The 18,375-nt window shown below is 48.9% G+C and overlaps 4 protein-coding genes across 4 annotated transcripts; 2 read left to right on the top strand and 2 right to left on the bottom strand.

Annotated features, from left to right (window-relative positions):
• Window positions 1–3,524: 3,524 nt before the first annotated feature.
• Window positions 3,525–4,752, top strand: N7508_001675 (glycosyltransferase family 32 protein; the record flags this gene model as incomplete). Its single annotated transcript, XM_058459741.1, has 4 exons — window positions 3,525–3,803; window positions 3,854–4,009; window positions 4,066–4,425; window positions 4,477–4,752. 4 exons carry the CDS (start codon window positions 3,525–3,527, stop codon window positions 4,750–4,752), a joined length of 1,071 nt encoding a protein of 356 aa, XP_058323273.1.
• A 1,157-nt stretch (window positions 4,753–5,909) lies between these two features.
• On the bottom strand, window positions 5,910–7,968 carry N7508_001674 (uncharacterized protein; the record flags this gene model as incomplete). Its single annotated transcript, XM_058459740.1, has 5 exons — window positions 5,910–6,846; window positions 6,894–7,328; window positions 7,379–7,621; window positions 7,681–7,787; window positions 7,864–7,968. 5 exons carry the CDS (start codon window positions 7,966–7,968, stop codon window positions 5,910–5,912), a joined length of 1,827 nt encoding a protein of 608 aa, XP_058323272.1.
• A 1,434-nt stretch (window positions 7,969–9,402) lies between these two features.
• Window positions 9,403–11,278, top strand: N7508_001673 (Ytp1 family protein; the record flags this gene model as incomplete). The annotated part of the gene is made up of 3 exons (XM_058459739.1): window positions 9,403–9,670; window positions 9,726–11,050; window positions 11,105–11,278. 3 exons carry the CDS (start codon window positions 9,403–9,405, stop codon window positions 11,276–11,278), a joined length of 1,767 nt encoding a protein of 588 aa, XP_058323271.1.
• A 1,353-nt stretch (window positions 11,279–12,631) lies between these two features.
• Window positions 12,632–14,909, bottom strand: N7508_001672 (putative RING and UBP finger domain protein; the record flags this gene model as incomplete). Its single annotated transcript, XM_058459738.1, has 2 exons — window positions 12,632–13,837; window positions 13,899–14,909. 2 exons carry the CDS (start codon window positions 14,907–14,909, stop codon window positions 12,632–12,634), a joined length of 2,217 nt encoding a protein of 738 aa, XP_058323270.1.
• Between the last annotated feature and the right edge of the window lie 3,466 nt (window positions 14,910–18,375).

Raw genomic sequence — 18,375 nt, 5'->3', positions numbered from 1 at the left:
TGGGGTGAAGGGTCGCCTGGACACCTCATTCGACTTTCGCTGTTTCGTTTTCTTTTTTGCCATGGTTCAGTCTTAAGTTTTGCCGGCTATCAAGCAATTTTCAGGATATTCTCCAAGAAACATATGAGAGATAAAGATGAGAGAAAGCCAGACTACTTCTAATATGGGGGAGGGGGTATGCGGGAGAAGCAAGGTAATGCAAGTATGAGTTGTCCTACAAAGCGTCCGGAACACGTCATCTGTGCAGTGAATGGCAATTTAGTGTCAATTATTGAAATGCAATGTGAGCCAGTAGATGACCTGCTACGAATAACTCTTTTCTCTTCTCTTCGACCCTTGATGTCGATAGACCATGGAGATAGCTTATGCGACAAGCTTGGGTGGGTTGCTGATGATCGCCCGGGCCGTGAACGGAACCGGGCCGACGTGGGACTGTCCTACTTTGCTCCGATATAAGAAAAAATTCTGCAACGAAACAGAACTCAAAAGACTACAACAATAATCCACGAGGGCACTTCTTTGGCTACCCTTAAATCATACCTTACTGAAATTTGCACCTCAGATGCCGTTCGTGAATTGCGACTCAGAAAATGTGTGGTGGTTCAAAGGTAAAATCTGGTCGAACTTATTTGATTGATTCATCGCTACTCCTTTTTCCACCGTGGAGAAGCTATATTATCTTGGCGGAATAAATACAAACTCTGTATGACTGGATTATTATACGGCCAGTATCATGTGACCTATAGCCTCTTGTAGGGCTTGTGCTCTTCGGTGATATCTCACGTGAAAAAAATACTGTACCAGACAGCCTAACTACAGAATATCAAATAGAACCACACTAGTCGGTCAAGCTCTACAGAAGTGCTCGATTTTCTCGCAACGTCACAAGAATAAAGGGACTTGCGCAGAGCCTATGTCTGCCCATTTATACTATCAACATAGTACCAGAAAACCACTGAAAGATGAAATTCCGAGGGTTGGGGTTTGGGTCAAACAAATTACCGGTGGTTGGACAAAGACAGATCCGTGTGGAACTTGGGACGCAGTGGGTAATCGCTTTCCTTTTGACTGCGGCCTTCCCAATGACTAATTAACGAACGTGCGGAACCTTTGGGGCTGCGATGGGTTCACCGATTTTATGGGAATAAAGCCTATTAATAACGAATCGGCGTTGAAGCCCTATACGCTGGCAACCCTTGTTTAGGGTCTGACCCGTAAGGACCAAATTCAGCTACGTAGAGGTGCAATTAGCATTTTCTAAGGCAATTAAAGGTATTTGTATATTGGATAATGATCTGAAAAAAGATTGGCAGCAGAATCACTAGCACCATATTTGAAGCTGTAATTACATATGACCTGCCCACTTGGTTTTCGTGTCAGTTATTTGAACCTCGATTCCCGACTGGGCTCCTAAATCTCTAAGTCCCTGTATCATTGTAGATTTCTAATCCCGCACTTCTATCACACTCCCTAACAGACAGTATCCTCGGAGATACGGCGTGTATCTCTTCTAGTTTTGGAGCCATAATCGAATAGCCTCCAATAAGTAGTCAGTCTTCTATTCCTTCCCATTGTTCTTGCATATATAAGCCGTTAGTCAAAGTCAACTATTCAAGGCTTCTAGGTAGTGCCACTGCTAAATGATTCGCATTTGACATCGAGGGAGAAAATCCGAGCAGAAATAGAATCGGAACCTCTAGACTTACCGGCGCATGATTGCAAGCATACCGACGGAGCTAAAAAACGACGCAATACGCCTCCTGCAATTCCTAGTACACTCCACGCGACCTCTCAAGCTGGCCGAGGCCGAACAAATAATTGCGACGCAGATCGAAAATGAGCCAAGAGGGGTTGACATCAAGCGTCGACTGTTACTGTCCCGGATTAGTGACTGTCATTCACGCTACCGATAAAGAGCTACATCTTGCCCACTTTTGCGCCAAAGAGTATCTTCTCGGTGAGAATCAATTCAAGATGACTACTGCCAGTATTTCCATCACGAGGACGTGCTTGACTTATCTTACGGACATCACCGGTAGCAACAGAGAGATCAAGCGGGATTTTCCGATGGCAAGGTATGCGGCAGAACTTTTGACAGGCCATGCTTCGTTAGCTCAGGCTTCCGAAGATACAGTTCAAATGACTCGGCCTCCTAGAGGAAGTATTCTAGTGGAATTTGCTCCTCTTTTCCGATGCTAGCCCATCGTCGGACTTATCTTTAGACTCAGAGTTAGGTTCGCTGCTTGAGTCGAAGACGTTAGGTGCGGTGGAGGAATCAGAGTCGGAAGCGTTGTGCGAGAAGATCTCGGGCACGCCTAAGCTAGTGTCGCTCTTATCGGTAGGCGGAACAGGATATGAAGAAGATATAGCAGCGGAACGCAGTGTGTGATCAAAGAGGGGACAGGAGGAGGGAAGACGAGTTGAAGCACGAGAGCATAGTTGAGATACGTCAGCTGTGTAGATAAAAAACCGCTGGCACTTTCGCCGAGTCAGTTCAGTAGGGCATTCTTTACCATGCACCAATGGGTAAACTCTTACCAAGAAAATATGTCTGCATAAGTTTTAAAAGACTCCTCGGGATTGGTAACAGATGCCATCTTTATCACCTTGGAAGATAGTCTGGTCGATGCCGGCGTAGCCAGGCTTGCACGTATGTGCGCACACGATATCGTTCCTCAAGATCTTGCAGATGCTCGTTCAAAAGATATAAAGAAAATAAAACCACGAACGCGACTACCATTGCGATGCGCACGCTATTATGCATGATGAAGGCAGAATCACGAATTCAAGACGCTGTTGCAAACTGCGCTGTGTGTTCTCCGCGGCAGGAACCCAGTGTCCCTCGATAGAAGATATCCTGACCCATCAATATCGTAGCATAAGTGGCGAGTTGGCTGATAAATAGGCAACAAGATAAGAAAAGTAGCTGATATTGCTCTTATACGCATTCGGATAGGGCGGCAAGTCTCTTGACCACTGGACCGTCACCAGTACATGGGCGTTTGTTGATTACCTGGATGGTCTTGGCGCTCTACTCCATGGCAGCAAAAGTTCCTCGCCTCTTCAGCTCCATCCTATCAAAATGCATCTTTGGAGAACGCTATGGGTCAGCGTATTCTGTGGAGCGGCTGCCGCAGCATTCAGCGAGCATCCAGCGGCATCCAGCGAACATCCAGCGAACATCCAGCGAAGCAAATCTAGATTACCAGATGGCCTCTTCCAACTTTGTCTTCGATTTACGCTCTTTTTTCGCCCTTTTGAATTTACTTTGTTTTCCGTCTGGTTACTCCTTATTTATTCTGTCTCGCCTTGGTTTCGCTCGCGCTCGAGCCTGGGTTCTGTCGCCTCCTCGACTCTATGTCCCGGCGCTAGAAACGACCAATCATTTGTTGCGCGACTCTCGAGATATTTAGGCCTGAAAGGCCTGTGATACTAGCTCACCGAAACCATTTGACGACTCCAGACTCTAGGTTCACTTGACTTGTCGCATTTGTCTCCTGACTTGACCACCGTCAACCACCATCATGCAGCGCGGTCTTTTCGTCTTTCTCCTGATCAACCTTTTCATTCTTATTCTCCTGGTTCGCAATGTCTCGACGCTGCTATCGCTACTCGTCGAAGATGCTGCCGCCGACGCGATTCACCGCGCCGAGTTGCCCTCGCCAAACTCCAGCCTGATCGAACAACACCCCCAGATCATCCCTAAGATCATTCACCAGACCTACAAAAACGAGACCATTCCTGAAGTCTGGGTCAATGCCCAGCAGAGCTGCATTGACCTGCACCCGGACTACGAATATATTGTACGACCCGCGTGTGACCCGGCCTGAATCTGTGTTAACGATTGTTCCAGCTGTGGACGGATGAAACGTCGCGCGAGTTTATCACAGCCAAATATCCCTGGTTCCTCGAGACCTTTGACGGCTACAAATACCCCATCCAACGCGCAGACTCGATTCGTTATTTCGTTCTGGCCCACTATGGCGGAATTTATATCGATTTGGACGACGTATGTAGTTACCTAGCAATAGCCACTTTTGATACGGATGTTCTAACCATCACCAGGGCTGCAATCGTCGCTTAGATCCTCTGCTTACTTACCCTGCGTGGGCGCGCCGCACTGTACCCACTGGTATCTCCAACGATGCAATGGGCTCAGTGCCCCAACACCCCTTCTTCCTGCGCGTGATCGAATTGCTCCAGCAGTACGACCGCCACTGGCTCCTCCCCTACATCACCGTTATGTACTCGACCGGGCCGCTGTTCCTATCAGTTATCTGGAAAGAGTATATACAAGACTACCCGTCCGAGATGAGCCGTGTCCGCATTCTTATGCCGGATGAGTACAAGAAGTACTCCTGGAGCTTTTTCACCCACCACACTGGAAACAGCTGGCACGGCAAGGACGCGCATTTCATTTTCTGGGTAAAGAGATTTCGAAACCCCGGGCCGTTTGATCACCACTAACAGACATAGATGGGCCAACACTGGATGTTCCTCACCTTCTGCGGCTTCCTCCTCGCCGCCGTCGTCGGCTTCTGCCTCTTCTGGACCTATGGTCGAATCTTGCTCCTAGGGGCCCAGTATCGCTACCGCTACAGCAAGGTCTCTTCAATCATCAGCCCGTCCCGCTTTTCCTCCTCGCCTTCGCGACGTGCGCGTCGCATAATGCCCATCCTACTGCGGAGGGTAAGCTTCAAAAGAGACGAGGCCACCGAGACCTCGTTCGAACTCGGTCTCCGCGACGACTGAGACATTTGCGATTCTTTTCGCTTTCAGTTTTCGTGTATCGATACGGCCTTGTACACGATTCCTGCATACCTAATAGCATTTGGTGTATATGTACATATTTCTGTCTATAAGCGCTACATGCATAGCGTCTATCTTCCGGGATCCGGGATTGGTTGCTTTCACCTGGAGCACCTCGGGGTCCTTTTTCTCGTCTTTTTTCCTCACCTTGATCTACCCTATGGGGGGTGGTGAGATGCACTGCGTACTAATGAGGGTTTTTGTTTTACTATAAAGGAAATTGGCGCTGGTGCAGGTTGACTACTTGGATTTCGCGAGTATATTTAAATTTATCGGTTAGACGAATTTAGAATTTGAGTTATAATTTGGAGACTACTTAATACCTTTAGTTTAGACATCGCCTAAGTATTAGATAAGGTTAGACATTGACATGTCCCGCCTATAGTGATACCCACGTGGGTAGGGCCTGACTTGACTGTCATGCACGACTACCTGGTCGTCGTTATGCTAGAAGAATCCTGGGTTATACTCGCCTATGCTTCTCTGTCTTCCAATTTCAATGATCCGTCTCGCAGCTGTACCGTTGCCGAACAGACCTTATACGGGCAGAGTCCTTTTGAGCATATCGAGTAATGGTGCCAGGTGGAGCGCCGAATAGATCTATATGGGAGTATTGGTCTATTTGTGAATGGGATCAAGTTATAATCAAGTAAAGAGTCGCCGAGTATCCAAAGCGTAAATACAGGTGACAATGTGGAACTGAACACCAAGAACTATACTAGATACATGAATGAGTATCCTTATATATCCTGGGCCTCATATGGTAGATGAGTAGAAAGTAGAATAGTAGATTTGTCTTGGCAAGATCTACCTGTTGACCGTCGACCTTTCTACTACTTAAATGATCGTGTCATTGATATTTCAAAGGAAAGCGCAGCATAATCAGAACCAGCAAGTCTTTATCGATCTAGCCCTAGTCTTCCGCATCCCATCAGAAACATCTCCGATTTTTGATGGGAAGGAAATGGGAGATAACTCAGATAGGCCATTATAAATCTGAGAACGCTCGGAGTTGGTCAGACCTCTCACCATCCCTGCCACCAATTTGCGTATATTTAGAAGCATCTCATCAGCCTGAACCGAGCACAAATGATATTTAATCACGAGGATCCACCTATATTCTCGCTGAGAAAGAGTAGGTCATCATTATCCTGCCAATTCACATTCCATTCCATCGGATCCAATATCGAGAAATCGAGGTCAAAATTCGAATCGACCTCTGGCGAAACTCCTGCCGCTACGGCTTCCCGGCTATCGCGTTCGGTTTGTGCAGCTGCATGCCGTATATTTGCTTTGATCATGCCCCTGGCCGCAACATCTGCGACATAGTTATTAGCCATAAATGACTCGGCTTTGCCTAAGAACGGCGTGTCTTTGTTCCAGTCTTCGTCAATCATATGCTCGATGATTCTGCAGACCCGCACGCACTGAGACCGTCGGTCATTTGCTGTTTGAGACATTTCCCTCATGAGTGTAAAAGTCTGTCTGATGATATTTCTGATACCTGTCTCGTCGATTAACTCACTGGGTGCTGTCTTAAGAATGCGTAAGAGGAAGAAGACGGCGTAGCTTGCAGAGCGAAACACATGGAATGTCCCTTTGCTTAGTGCGTCCGGAAATGTAGTCAGCACGATTAGGAGCTGTCTTGCCGTGATACTGCTTTGGACGATGAGTTCATTCTCTGGATGAAGGGTTTTGAAGGTCTCGGTTTTTTGCTGGTCGAGAACGTAAGAGTACAGGCTGAGCCGCGCGTCAAGGAATGATACTTCATCGGCAGGCGACCATTCGCACGTGTATCTGTCTTGTATCATGCAAAGCTCAGTTTCAAACACCCGCACAAGCGGAAGGGGGTCTGCAGTGAGCCCGGTGGCCGAAGTCTCACATTCTCCCAGGGCAGCCGAAATCTTCGAGGTGACGACGGCGATGTGAAGTTGAATTCTTGTAGTCGCTGGTACCCAAGGCATCGAAACATTCAGGGCATGAAGGACAGTGTGGTCGATCCTGATGGAACTTGGCACCCCGAATCTAGCAGTATGCCTGCGAAGTAATCAGCGAGCTCATGAACAGCTCAGGAGCAATCCTACCATTGATCCACAACGAAACAAGACAACCAGGTTGCCGTCCGAGTTTCCAAGGTTCCGATCTCCGACGCCTTTGCCGCAAATAAAAGGAATGGATGTTGTGGACGATGCAAACCAAGAGACCGTGCCATAGAAATGGCCAGTGCACAGTACATTGAAAACGGCTCCTTGTTCATGTCTTCATGGGGAAAAGACCAAACACAGAGTAGAAGTAGAGCTTGAACGAGGTAGATGGACCGGGTACCAACGATGAGAATGTCGGCTACCAATTGCCTCAAAAGAATTTGTAACCGAGCGTAGTCAGATGCATACTTCTCTGAATCTTTGCTTGCAATGGCCAATACGCTCCAAAACAGCAAGGGTGCTTTCTCGTAGCTATCGATTGTGGTGGCAGGGTCAAGCAACAGCGGGAACCTTGGGTGTAGACGAGAATAATACCTAAAGGGTCGTGAGCGGGTAGAACATGAAACACCACTGGCTTGCCATACTCTTCTAGCAGTTCTGCTACAACACTGGATGTGAGGTTGACCCCAGTAGCCTCATGGGTAAACCGAGCAGATCTCTTCCCGCCGAGGCGCAATTCGGCAGTTATACTTGCTACGGAAGAATCCGAGCCAGGTAAAGGTCCATCCGGTCTCGACGACAAGCTAGTCGGCTCAGTGCCTGATCCTTCGGAGCGGGGCGCCCTGTATGCAGGATGACATTCTTCATATACATGGCTGGGCTTCAGACTATGTTCGATTAGAGTGAAAATACGGCAGGAAAACAATAGGCATTGGGCCGGTGTTACCTTCTCTTGGATGTCCTCTTGAACGAGGGGTCAACAGAGCACCGCTCACCTGCTTTTTCGCAAGCCGAGCAAGCTGCCGGAAACTTTTGACTGGCATTACATTTCACCTGAAGACATTAATTGATTTTCGAAGTGGTGGCGTTGGCTCCGAGAACAAGAACCGGAGAGCGGTCTGATTCTCACCTTCATCTGGCGACATCGCACACAAGGAACGCCAGCCCGGCGCGGCTTGATATGAGAGGTCGAGTTTGCATGCGAGCGAGCCCCTGTAGATTGAAGGTTCTCCATTTCGATAGATCGAAAGGCGGTGGCCACTGGCACTTCGCGCCCCGTTATCTCGGCAATCTAATGAATGACCAAGATCAACTCGTTGACAAGCCACAGTAGTAAACCTTCATCGGTCATCTGACAAGTGAATGTTCATCGAACACCGACGGCTATATGGATGCGTGTCTGCTCGACACGACGTGCGTTCCGAGCCGATCAGCACCGTTTCCGGCCAGTTTCGCTGCATCTAGCGCGATATCGCTGGCACTTCTGATTCGAAGAGCGAATCAGGCCCCCACTGGCTCACGCCCAATCTTTGTTACTAAGTTGGTGACTATGATATCAGTCCTACAAATAGCAACGTGATTTCAACTCACCCGTCACGGTAGAACACCATATCATGTACTAAAGATCATGTTTATCCAGGATAAATTAAAGTGATGAAATATTGGATACTCCCCTGGGAATGACCTTGCAACCAATATGATGTACCCAGCAATTGCATCCTATCCATTTCCGAGAGCTGCCCATGCTTCACTCGAGATGTTTCACCGAGTATTAATGTTGACGTTAGCAAGGAGGTCGGCATAACCGTCAAGACCACACAGTATTGGAACCTACCGGCTCTAACTCGGAGTTCGGCTCAGTAACGCGATTCCTTTTACAAAGACCGGGGGCATGTCACCTTGACTTGCTTTACATCACAGGGGCTCGGTCTCAACGAGACTAGGCCTGTACGTTACAAATAATCTAGTAGGCTGCCATTTTTATAAGAAGTGGCGGCTCCGGTCGAATAGAGCGATGGTCTAGCCTAGTGCCGGTGCGGTTGTGGCTGATGATCGCCGAATCATGCTCTAGCGACTGTGCTGTAAATTGGGTTGTCGATAGCCGTTGGAAGATCGCAGGTCCCCCCCGGGGTGATCGCCGGATGATCGCTGGCTGTTCGCCGGATGTCCGCTGGGTGTTGCCTAGCAATCGCTCGACAAAACTCGCGCCGATGAGCCTTTTTGGCTGCTTTGCTTTTTCTTTCTTTTTTTTTTGATCTACTAATTTGCGACGTAAATCCGGTGATTCCTTTTTAACTTATTAAATCCCTGCACCCTGCCTCCTCGAGCTGGTTCTGTTATATAGCACCCACACTTATACTCCTGTTTTCCTCAGCCCTATACCATTCCGCGTCCCAACACCACCACCCAACACCACCGCCAGTCTAGGTACGTGTATGAGCACGGCCTCGGTTAGTCCACATCCAAATAGTCCGGGTCTGGAGCAAAGTCAACAATTTCATTGTCGAGAGAGCTTGCATTTCCAGGACCTGGCAGTGTCGCTACGTCACGATTCGACAGAGCTTCGCTCTTTTGCGCCGATTGAAGTTCTGCCTCCATTTCGACCTCTTGTAATTCCAGCAACCCTCTGGGTACTTCTCACGAGCTTTGCGATCATTTTCCCGGCCCCATGCGGTTGTTAACTCGAGCTGCCTACGCGACGCTTTTCCTCGCGTCCCTTGCAATCGCTCACGGTGACGATGAATCAATGGATATAGAGAGGGCAATGAGCATGGATATACACGCTACCGCCAGTGCAGTAACTCCAACAGCTTCCGTCTCACACAATGCCCAAAACGAAGGTCCCACGAGCTACTTTTCCTATGGCCAGCACTCGAGCACCATCCTGGCGCACATTACGCTCATGACCCTGGGCTGGTGCTTTATTCTTCCTGCAGGTAAGCTAATTTCTAGTTCCGGCAAGTATTGAAATCGCCACTAATTTCGCAACAGCCGTCATACTTAGCATTGGCCGGTCGCGCCTTGCGCTCCCGTCGCAGTTCCTGTTCCTGGTCTTTAATGCCATCGGTCTGCTCTTCGGAATCATCTATAATAGCCAGACTCCCGATCTGTACGAGAATAACGCCCACCACAAGATCGGCTGGATTGTGACATTGGTCATCAGTGCGCAGGTCGTTCTGGCCTTGATATTTGCGTATGCTGGTCGTGGCGAGTCCAAGCAGCCGCAATCGAGATGTTTTAGTCGCGCTACGTTCCTACCTGTCGCTACAGATGAGCATGAGTGTCCTTGCTCAACTAGGGCTATGCACGAGTACTGCTGGTCCCGCGATAGTGACCAGGCAACTGAGCCTAGCTCTTCCATTCGCAGCCCTTTATCGCCGTCCTGTGAGTACCAAGCCGAGTTCGACGGCTTTGTCAAGCCGGAGGAGCTCCATCCGAAGATTTCTAGTTTACGTGGCTGGTTTTACAAATCTATTGTCGATCGGTTCCTCTTGAAGTGCGTACGTGGAAGAGTCTCGAACCGTGCCCTACGCATTTTAAATAGCGTATATAATGTGATTGATCGGATCATTCTTCCCTTTGGCTTCATTGCTACTACCACTGGAGCTGTTACTTATGGTGGTATCTTCCATGGTATCGAGATCTTTAACGGTCTGGCGCACTTTATTAAAGGTGGAATCTTCTTCTGGTATGGTGTCCTCACTCTTGGACGGTTTATCGGAGCCTGGGCGGACTTAGGATGGGCCTGGAACAAGAAGCCCCCAGCGTGTGTCGTCGGCTGGAAGGCAAAAGTCCCCTCAGGCGAGTTTGTGGAGTCGTTCGTCATCTGGTTGTATGGTGTTACCAATGTCTTCTTAGAGCACCTGGCCGGCAAGGGGAAAGAGTGGTCCGCGACCGATATGGAGCACGTCTCAATCTCTATTATGTTCTTCGGTGGTGGTCTTGTCGGCATGCTCTTTGAATCCCAGCGTATTCGCGACGCGCTCAACAACACCTTGCTACAATCCCCTACCTATGATTCTGGCGATGAGAAGTGGCAGCCTCCTGAGTCACAGGGTGTTCCCCTTAACCCGATGCCAGCTCTTATCATCCTGCTCCTGGGTATGATCATGGGATCGCACCACCAGGACAGCATGACTTCAACTATGGTGCATAAGCAGTGGGGTCATATGCTCGTTGGATTCGCGATTGCTCGCGGAATGACATATGTTCTGCTGTTCCTGCGCCCACCAACCTCGTACCTCCCAGCTCGCCCTCCCACTGAGATCGTGGCTGGTTTCTGTCTTATGTCTGGGGGGCTCATCTTCATGCTAAGTGTAAGTGATTTCCGCAGATCGATCCCATACGGCCGCCTTACTAACATTGAATAGGCCCGCCAAGTGATTGAAGCCATGGAGTTCTTTGAGCTGGACGCCATGTTCACCTTCACCGTGGGCATGGGCTTCACAGCCTTCGTTATGTCGCTGGTGGTTCTGACCATCGCAATAAAGGCGTGGGCAGTGAAGCGCGAGCGAACACAAGAGCAACGGCTATCCTCCAGATGATAGGAAGGGGTTAAAGGGGCGATGAAAAGATAGGCGGGGTCCATTCGTATGTTAAGACATGAAACTGGATGGGATATAAAAAACTGAAACACAGAGAAAGGAAAAGGAAAAAGGAAAGGCGCAATAGGGGACGAAACGAAATAAGTTGATGGATACTTCATGATTTAACCCACGGCGTTCGAGCTTTATACGGATAGTTGTCTTCCATGTAAGCATTCATGTCTGCCCGGGTTAGGCTAAATGCCGACACGTTCTGAAAGTTCTGAAAAGAGTAAAACGAGCCCCGGGCGACAATTTGGGTCTGAATTTCCGGGACAGATGTATTGATACTAATAGTACATTGGTGTAATATCAGTTATTTTCCTTGATCTTCTTCTTCCTTTGTTCTTCCCTACCCACCTTTAATTTTCCTTTCTGTACTTCTGAATGAACCTGCATTTGGTCAGCATTATCAAATCTTCGGAATTTATCTCCTTGCCCTCGCTTCTCCTGGTGTATAATGGTTCTACGATGAGCGTCTCGATGTCTAGCGGGGTTCAGCCAGGCACACATTCCGTCTAGTCGCTTCTAACAAGACTATTCAAGGGTCTATTATAGTATTGGATTCAAAGAATTAAAGTCCTTTTCTCAGCACATGGCTTAAAACGTAATAGTCAGAGGTGTTATGGCTAGAGCAATACAGGCCATTGCTCACCCCAAGCTATGAACGTGGATGCAGAGTAAGCGAGTTTTTGAATCGGGTGATCACTATCGTGTACAGCGAAGGATATTGGATAATAACTACATCCGGACGCTTCGCAACCCTAGAATGAAGTTGATCAAGGACTGGATTGTGCAAGTCGGTTCGAAGAGTGCGATGACGAGCTCAGGCGGGGAAACCCCGGTTGATTTCATCGTGAGTTGTACTTGGACAGATGTATTCATAACTCATGCTAGCCACAGATTGTGAATTTTGGCGACGGGATTCGAGTTCACGCAGTGGAAAGACCGACCCTGTGATAGGCAGGCAAGGCAAATCGTTGGAACAGCACTGGGACGATCAAGGTGGCATCAGTGCTTAGATTCTCAACATGTTCTATTTACTGGGCCCAAATTCTGGCAGCGGACACGCATCTGTTCTTTTTGCGATAACCTAGATTTTGGTAAAGAAGGGAGCTTAAACCGGCGTCCAGTGTGGCTATTTTCGGCAGCCGATTTACCGTCAATTAGCGTTGTTTTTGCAACGCATAAATCCGGACAAGATGTCGGTCGAATACATGCAGGAGAAAAAATATTGCGCAAGAGAACGAAGACACCAAGCCCTAGTGTCAATGTGAACAGTATCTAGAATAGAAAGACACAGTGAAGCATTAATCACTTCTTACCCTTCCCCTTGCCCTTGGATTTCTTCTTAGGAGGATCAGGAACACTAACCGTCCCCTCCGTAACCTCCTCACCCTGATGCTGCAAGCGCTGCGACCCACTAATAAAGAAAGTGAGATCACGGTTCTGCTCAGCAAGATCAGCATTGGAAGCCTTCAGCCCCTCAACCTCCGTTGCAAGAAGATTAAGCCGCTGCATCATATTCCCGTTCATAGATTTCTCTTCTTGCCAATTCTTCTCGAACATTCTTGCCAACGCCTCGAATTTTTCCGCGCGTTTCTCAGCGCGGGAACGGTCGTGGTCCAATGATGGAATCGTTTCTAGTGAGAGGGTATCATATTTCGATTGGAGGTCTTCGAGCTGGGAGGAGGCGGTGCGAGCAGAGATTTGAGCTGCGACTGCTGCGGCGCTGGCTTGGGAGGCTTTGTCGACGGCGCGTTCGACAACTTCTTCGAAGTAGGCGCGTTGGCTTTCTAATTGGCTGGTTAGGAGGTGGGTATATTCGACGCTCATGTTTTCGAGTTTCTCTCGGGGTACGGCGTCGCTCCAGTCTGGTGGGTCGAGGGCGCTGTGGTCTGCTGCTGGGAGTTCGACCAGCTTGCCGTCTGTTTTGCTTTGAATTATGCGGTGGACGTAGGAGTCGCCTACATAGTCCCATACTCGTTGCGTGGTGAGATCCATCGAAAAGGCGTGGGCTGTTTCTTTCCAGTGTTCGAAGGCGTGGGCGCCGTCGTAACGGCCGCAGCCGACGGTTCCACAGATTAGACAGGCCCAGAGATTCATGTCTGCGTGGCATACTGCGCATTCTTGGGGCTCAGCGTCGGCTTCGGCATCTGCGTTGCTTTTGCGGAAGTCGTCTTGTGTGTATCGACAGATAGGGCAGCCGCTGCCTTTCCATTTCTGTAGACAGGTGCAGTGAAAGACGTGTTGACAGATGATAGTAAGTAGCCCTGTTGTCTCATCCATTCGCTCTAGGCAAACGGGACATGTTGGCAATTCGATCAAAGCGGGAGTAGGTGGTGCGAGAGGCTTCCCAGTGAGAGTTGCCTGTCCAGCAGAAGTAACTGGAGGCCGAGTAGGAGTGGAGAGATTAGGCGACAGAGCACCATGTTCATCTGGCGAAAAAGCTTCTGAAGACTCCGGTTCCACAACCTGGATCTCAACAGTCTTGACAAACACAACATGGCAAGTTTCAGGCTAGCAATAGCAGTTAGTACAAAGCCCGCGCAAACATTAGGAATCCAAGATCACAACATACCTCCATACTATTGAATACCTTCCCATTCCACTCCTTCTGCCACTCAGCCGCCTTCCTCCCACTCCGAAACTTCATCAAAACCATATATCGATTCGCCCGCGCAGTCCTAATCATCCTGAAATGACTAACCTCATCTCTAGTCTCCTCTCCGACGAACCCCAGAAAGTCAGGAGGGGACAAATAAGACGGCACAGCGAGGATGCACAGAGTAGTACAATCCTCATCAGGATGCAGCGCAGACGAAGAAGCAGTCGCAGGGAACGGATACGCCGTAGCCCCCGCAGCAGAACCCCCCGCCGGAGCAGCACCGGCCAAATCCCCCCTTAGTGTAGCCTGCTGATCGCCCGGGTTGCGTGCAGCAGCGGCAGATCCCTTTAGGTAGGTGGGGTAGTCGTCATCGCGGGCGAGGTAGGGCGTTTCCTGTGCGTCGCGGTAGAGGTGGACGATTCCCCAGATGCTATCGGTGACTTGTTGATCGAGAGGAATGTAGCGGCCTTTTGTGCGCAGTCCGCCTAGGATGTCGGTACCGATTCCGGCTGCTACTAGGTTCTCCGGTTCTTGGGCGGAGCTGCGCTTTGAGGTGCGTTTTGTGGGGTCTTTTGGTGGGGCGACCATGTCAATGCACTCTATCGAGATTGCGTCAAAGCGCTTGTCAGATTTGAGGGTTCCAGGTGTGAATTCGGAGCTTGGTGTGGAACAGGTTGAGGATAAGGTGTTTGGCGAGGAGCCGGAGGAGCTGGTTCGGGGTGCGGTTGTGGTAGCCGGCGAGGAGAAGGGAGAGTGATTTTTTTGGCGATACGAGAGATTTTGATGTGTGCTCAGCGCCTGGCTATCTCCAGCGCTTGTCCCTGATAGTGGTGACAAGCGACTGGAGCTTGGAGACCTGCTTGGTTGGAATGGTTGGAAAGCTTCCCTTGCAGAGTGCAAGGCCAGAGGGGAAGCAGTGGATGTTGGGATATCTTGGCTATTTGAGAGGACCTGAACATTGAGGTGATAAAAGTAAGCGGGCATCCCGAGTGGTGGGCTCACATTGTCTGGTTCGAGATGCTTGAAGGTGCTGTGATAGCTGATAACGATGTGCTTACCTAATGTTGGGGCATTCCGAGGTCATGACGGCGGTGAGAGTAAGGCGGTGAGGCCGTAAAGTCCGCCACGGTGCCTGGCACGCGTGAGTGGCAAAGAGGAGGGAAGAATCTAGATGTTTACAGAATATTTGTTGGTTCATTGTGTTCAGGTGGCAAGAGTCAAAACTGGTAATGAGTTGCCTAGATGTCCGCAAGTGCCCACTGTTCTCTGTAAGTGTCTTGCTTTGGTGGGGTCTACGTCTTTACCTACTGTGGATAGACTACATCAAGCATGATGTATGCAAGGCTTAACATGTAAAGAATAATATACACCCCTATAAGCAATATCTCCTACTTCTCAATCTCCCAAAGGAAACACTCAACAAACTACACGACGACCACAGCTGCCTAGACGGAGTCAGCCACAAAATTCAATGGTGATGTCCGTGTTGTTCTTATTGCTGTTGACTATGTAGCTCGGTTCTCATTTTTGAGATGTGGCAGATGGATGCCGCAGTAGATCCTGCGTCTCATACTGGGAGAACGGCATATTCTTCCTCGAATAGGGTGACTGTGACGGACAAGGATCCCAGAAGGGAGAATAGTGACTCGACAGTTGACGATGTTGTTGGTGCGCCTCTGGTTCTTCCGTTTGAGGGGTTGTTTTGGAAGATACCTATATATTATACTTTTCCGAAGTGCACTTTTTTTTTTTGCGAGTGACTTTTGAGGGTTGCTAGGAATATAATTTGATGTTTTGATTTGTTCTATTGGACTTATTATGACAACCTGGAGCATTGGCGTAGTAGAGAGATTGCTATCAAAAGTTTTGCTCATTAATACGGACACGGACAGCTGGGTTTGATAGAAAAATAGATAATCATGATTATAGTACTGTTCCCTATGTTCAATCATGTATGTTTACCCGTCACTTGAAGGACTTGGAGTATAAAAAGTGTAACCCGAGACAGACCCACTTAGTACTGACTAGCTATACTTCCTCACCGTCAGAGAAGTATGAGGACATCAAGCATATATATCTACTCCGACATTCTACACATCTCACAAAGATATAAATGCAAACAAAGACCAGCAAATAAAGCTTGGGTCAATTCAGAGGGTAGGTTTAACTAGTAGATAAAACTAGGTGATCACATCAAGGTGTGAAACAATGTCAAGGAAAGGCAAAGAAAAAAAAAGAGAAGCCTCAGCTTCGAAAAACCGACCAAACGCCATGCAGGTCATAGTAGAACCCATATCGTAGTCGAGAAAAATAAAGAAGCATCGTAAACATCAATTACTGGCCACCACGCAGACGGAGGACCAAGTGCAGGGTGCTCTCCTTCTGGATGTTGTAGTCAGAGAGGGTGCGGCCATCCTCCAGCTGCTTACCGGCGAAGATAAGACGCTGCTGGTCTGGGGGGATACCCTCCTTATCCTGGATCTTGCTCTTGACGTTGTCGATGGTGTCGGATGATTCCACTTCCAGCGTGATGGTCTTGCCAGTGAGTGTCTTGACGAAGATTTGCATACCACCACGGAGACGGAGGACCAGGTGTAGAGTGGACTCCTTCTGGATGTTGTAGTCGGACAAGGTACGACCATCCTCCAGTTGCTTGCCCGCGAAGATGAGACGTTGCTGGTCTGGGGGGATGCCTTCCTTGTCTTGAATCTTTGACTTGACGTTATCGATGGTGTCCGACGACTCTACTTCGAGGGTAATGGTCTTTCCGGTGAGAGTCTTGACGAAGATTTGCATACCACCACGGAGGCGGAGGACGAGGTGGAGAGTGGACTCCTTCTGGATGTTGTAGTCGGAGAGGGTGCGGCCATCCTCAAGCTGCTTTCCAGCGAAAATGAGACGCTGCTGGTCGGGTGGGATACCCTCCTTGTCCTGGATCTTGGACTTAACGTTGTCAATGGTGTCAGAAGACTCAACCTCGAGGGTGATGGTCTTTCCGGTGAGGGTCTTGACGACTATAGAGGGGGTTAGTGAACAGACGATGATAAGGGAAGGCGCTTAACACATACAGATCTGCATACCACCACGGAGGCGGAGGACAAGGTGAAGGGTGGACTCCTTCTGAATGTTGTAATCGCTCAGGGTGCGGCCATCCTCAAGCTGCTTTCCAGCGAAGATGAGGCGCTGCTGGTCAGGAGGAATGCCTTCCTTGTCCTGAATCTTGGACTTGACGTTGTCGATGGTGTCGGAAGACTCAACCTCGAGGGTGATGGTCTTGCCGGTGACTGGTGGCAAAGGATGTTAGCAAGAATGTCAAAGCCAAAGCCAAGTGGCGAGGGACGCAGTAAAGCCAGGAAGCCAGAATACTGGGAAACCGGCCAAGCCGATCAAGCCGATCAAATCAGGCACGGGGAAACTCACGGGTCTTGACGAAGATCTGCATGGTTGCGATATGAAATAAAACGCAGTAGAAAGAGTATGGGAAGGTGGAGAGGTAAAACACCAGAAAGGTGAAAAGAAAGGAGAGGGGGAAAGTCGGCTTATGTATCGGAGGGGGCGAAGGATCTTAGTCAGGCAAAGTGACGCGAGATGGCCAGTGGCTTGTGCCAGAAGATGCCGGATGTGAGTCAAGAGGTGCCTGGAAACAGTCGCTTTGACGCCACCACATCAAAGTCTGCCGGGTAAATGTTCTTTTTTGGAATATCTGTACAATAATAAAGTAGTGGCTTATTGATCAATACATTCTATAATATTCTATTCCCTTTCACTGTCCATCCTCACTTTTCGACCAAGGGGTGATGACGTTGCTTATCGCAAAAAGAGGGGGTGGGCCAACGCTAATGCCCAAAGGTACTTGGTACGGGGCTGTATGCGGCAATCGTCTCTGCGCCCCGGGTACCCTGTACCCGCATCCAAATTTAGAGGTCAGATGATATGCCGGATCCGGATACACCGCCTTGTTATACTTCCATAGTCAACAATTACTCCGTTTACACCATACTTACGCTCACATTAAGCTTAATTTAAAATTTCATATGATGAGAATATGGCCCGAAGCCCGTCAATAGGCAATATATAAACAAAAGCTGGGAAATCCACACTAGACTGACGCCTTTTCCCGGATCCGAAGGCCACAATTGGGACAAACGCCCCGTTCTTCACTCTTCAGAGCCCGGTAAACTTTGATTGTTGCGTCTGTGGCGGGTGCCAGGTGCCACAATGAAAACAAAACAAAAAACACCTTCGGCCGTACACGGTCATGACAGTCGTGATCCTCGTTCATCGCTGAAGACAAAGCTATGCGAAGAAAGGTATACACCAAAGACAAGAGCAAAGTAACAAATAAATAAAACGATTCCGTAAAAAAAAAAAAATAGACAGTGTTCAAGGAGACAGGAAAATATATCAAATAAAAAAAGGAGTAAATGAGTAAATGAGACAAGACCAAAAC

The sequence above is a fragment of the Penicillium antarcticum genome (genome assembly GCF_028974205.1).
Source record: "Penicillium antarcticum strain IBT 31339 chromosome Unknown utg000002l_segment0_segment0, whole genome shotgun sequence".
Taxonomy (NCBI): Eukaryota; Fungi; Ascomycota; class Eurotiomycetes; order Eurotiales; family Aspergillaceae; genus Penicillium; species Penicillium antarcticum.
The sequence above is the reverse complement of the archived record's forward strand: the minus strand, read 5'-3'. Positions and strand labels throughout refer to the sequence as shown.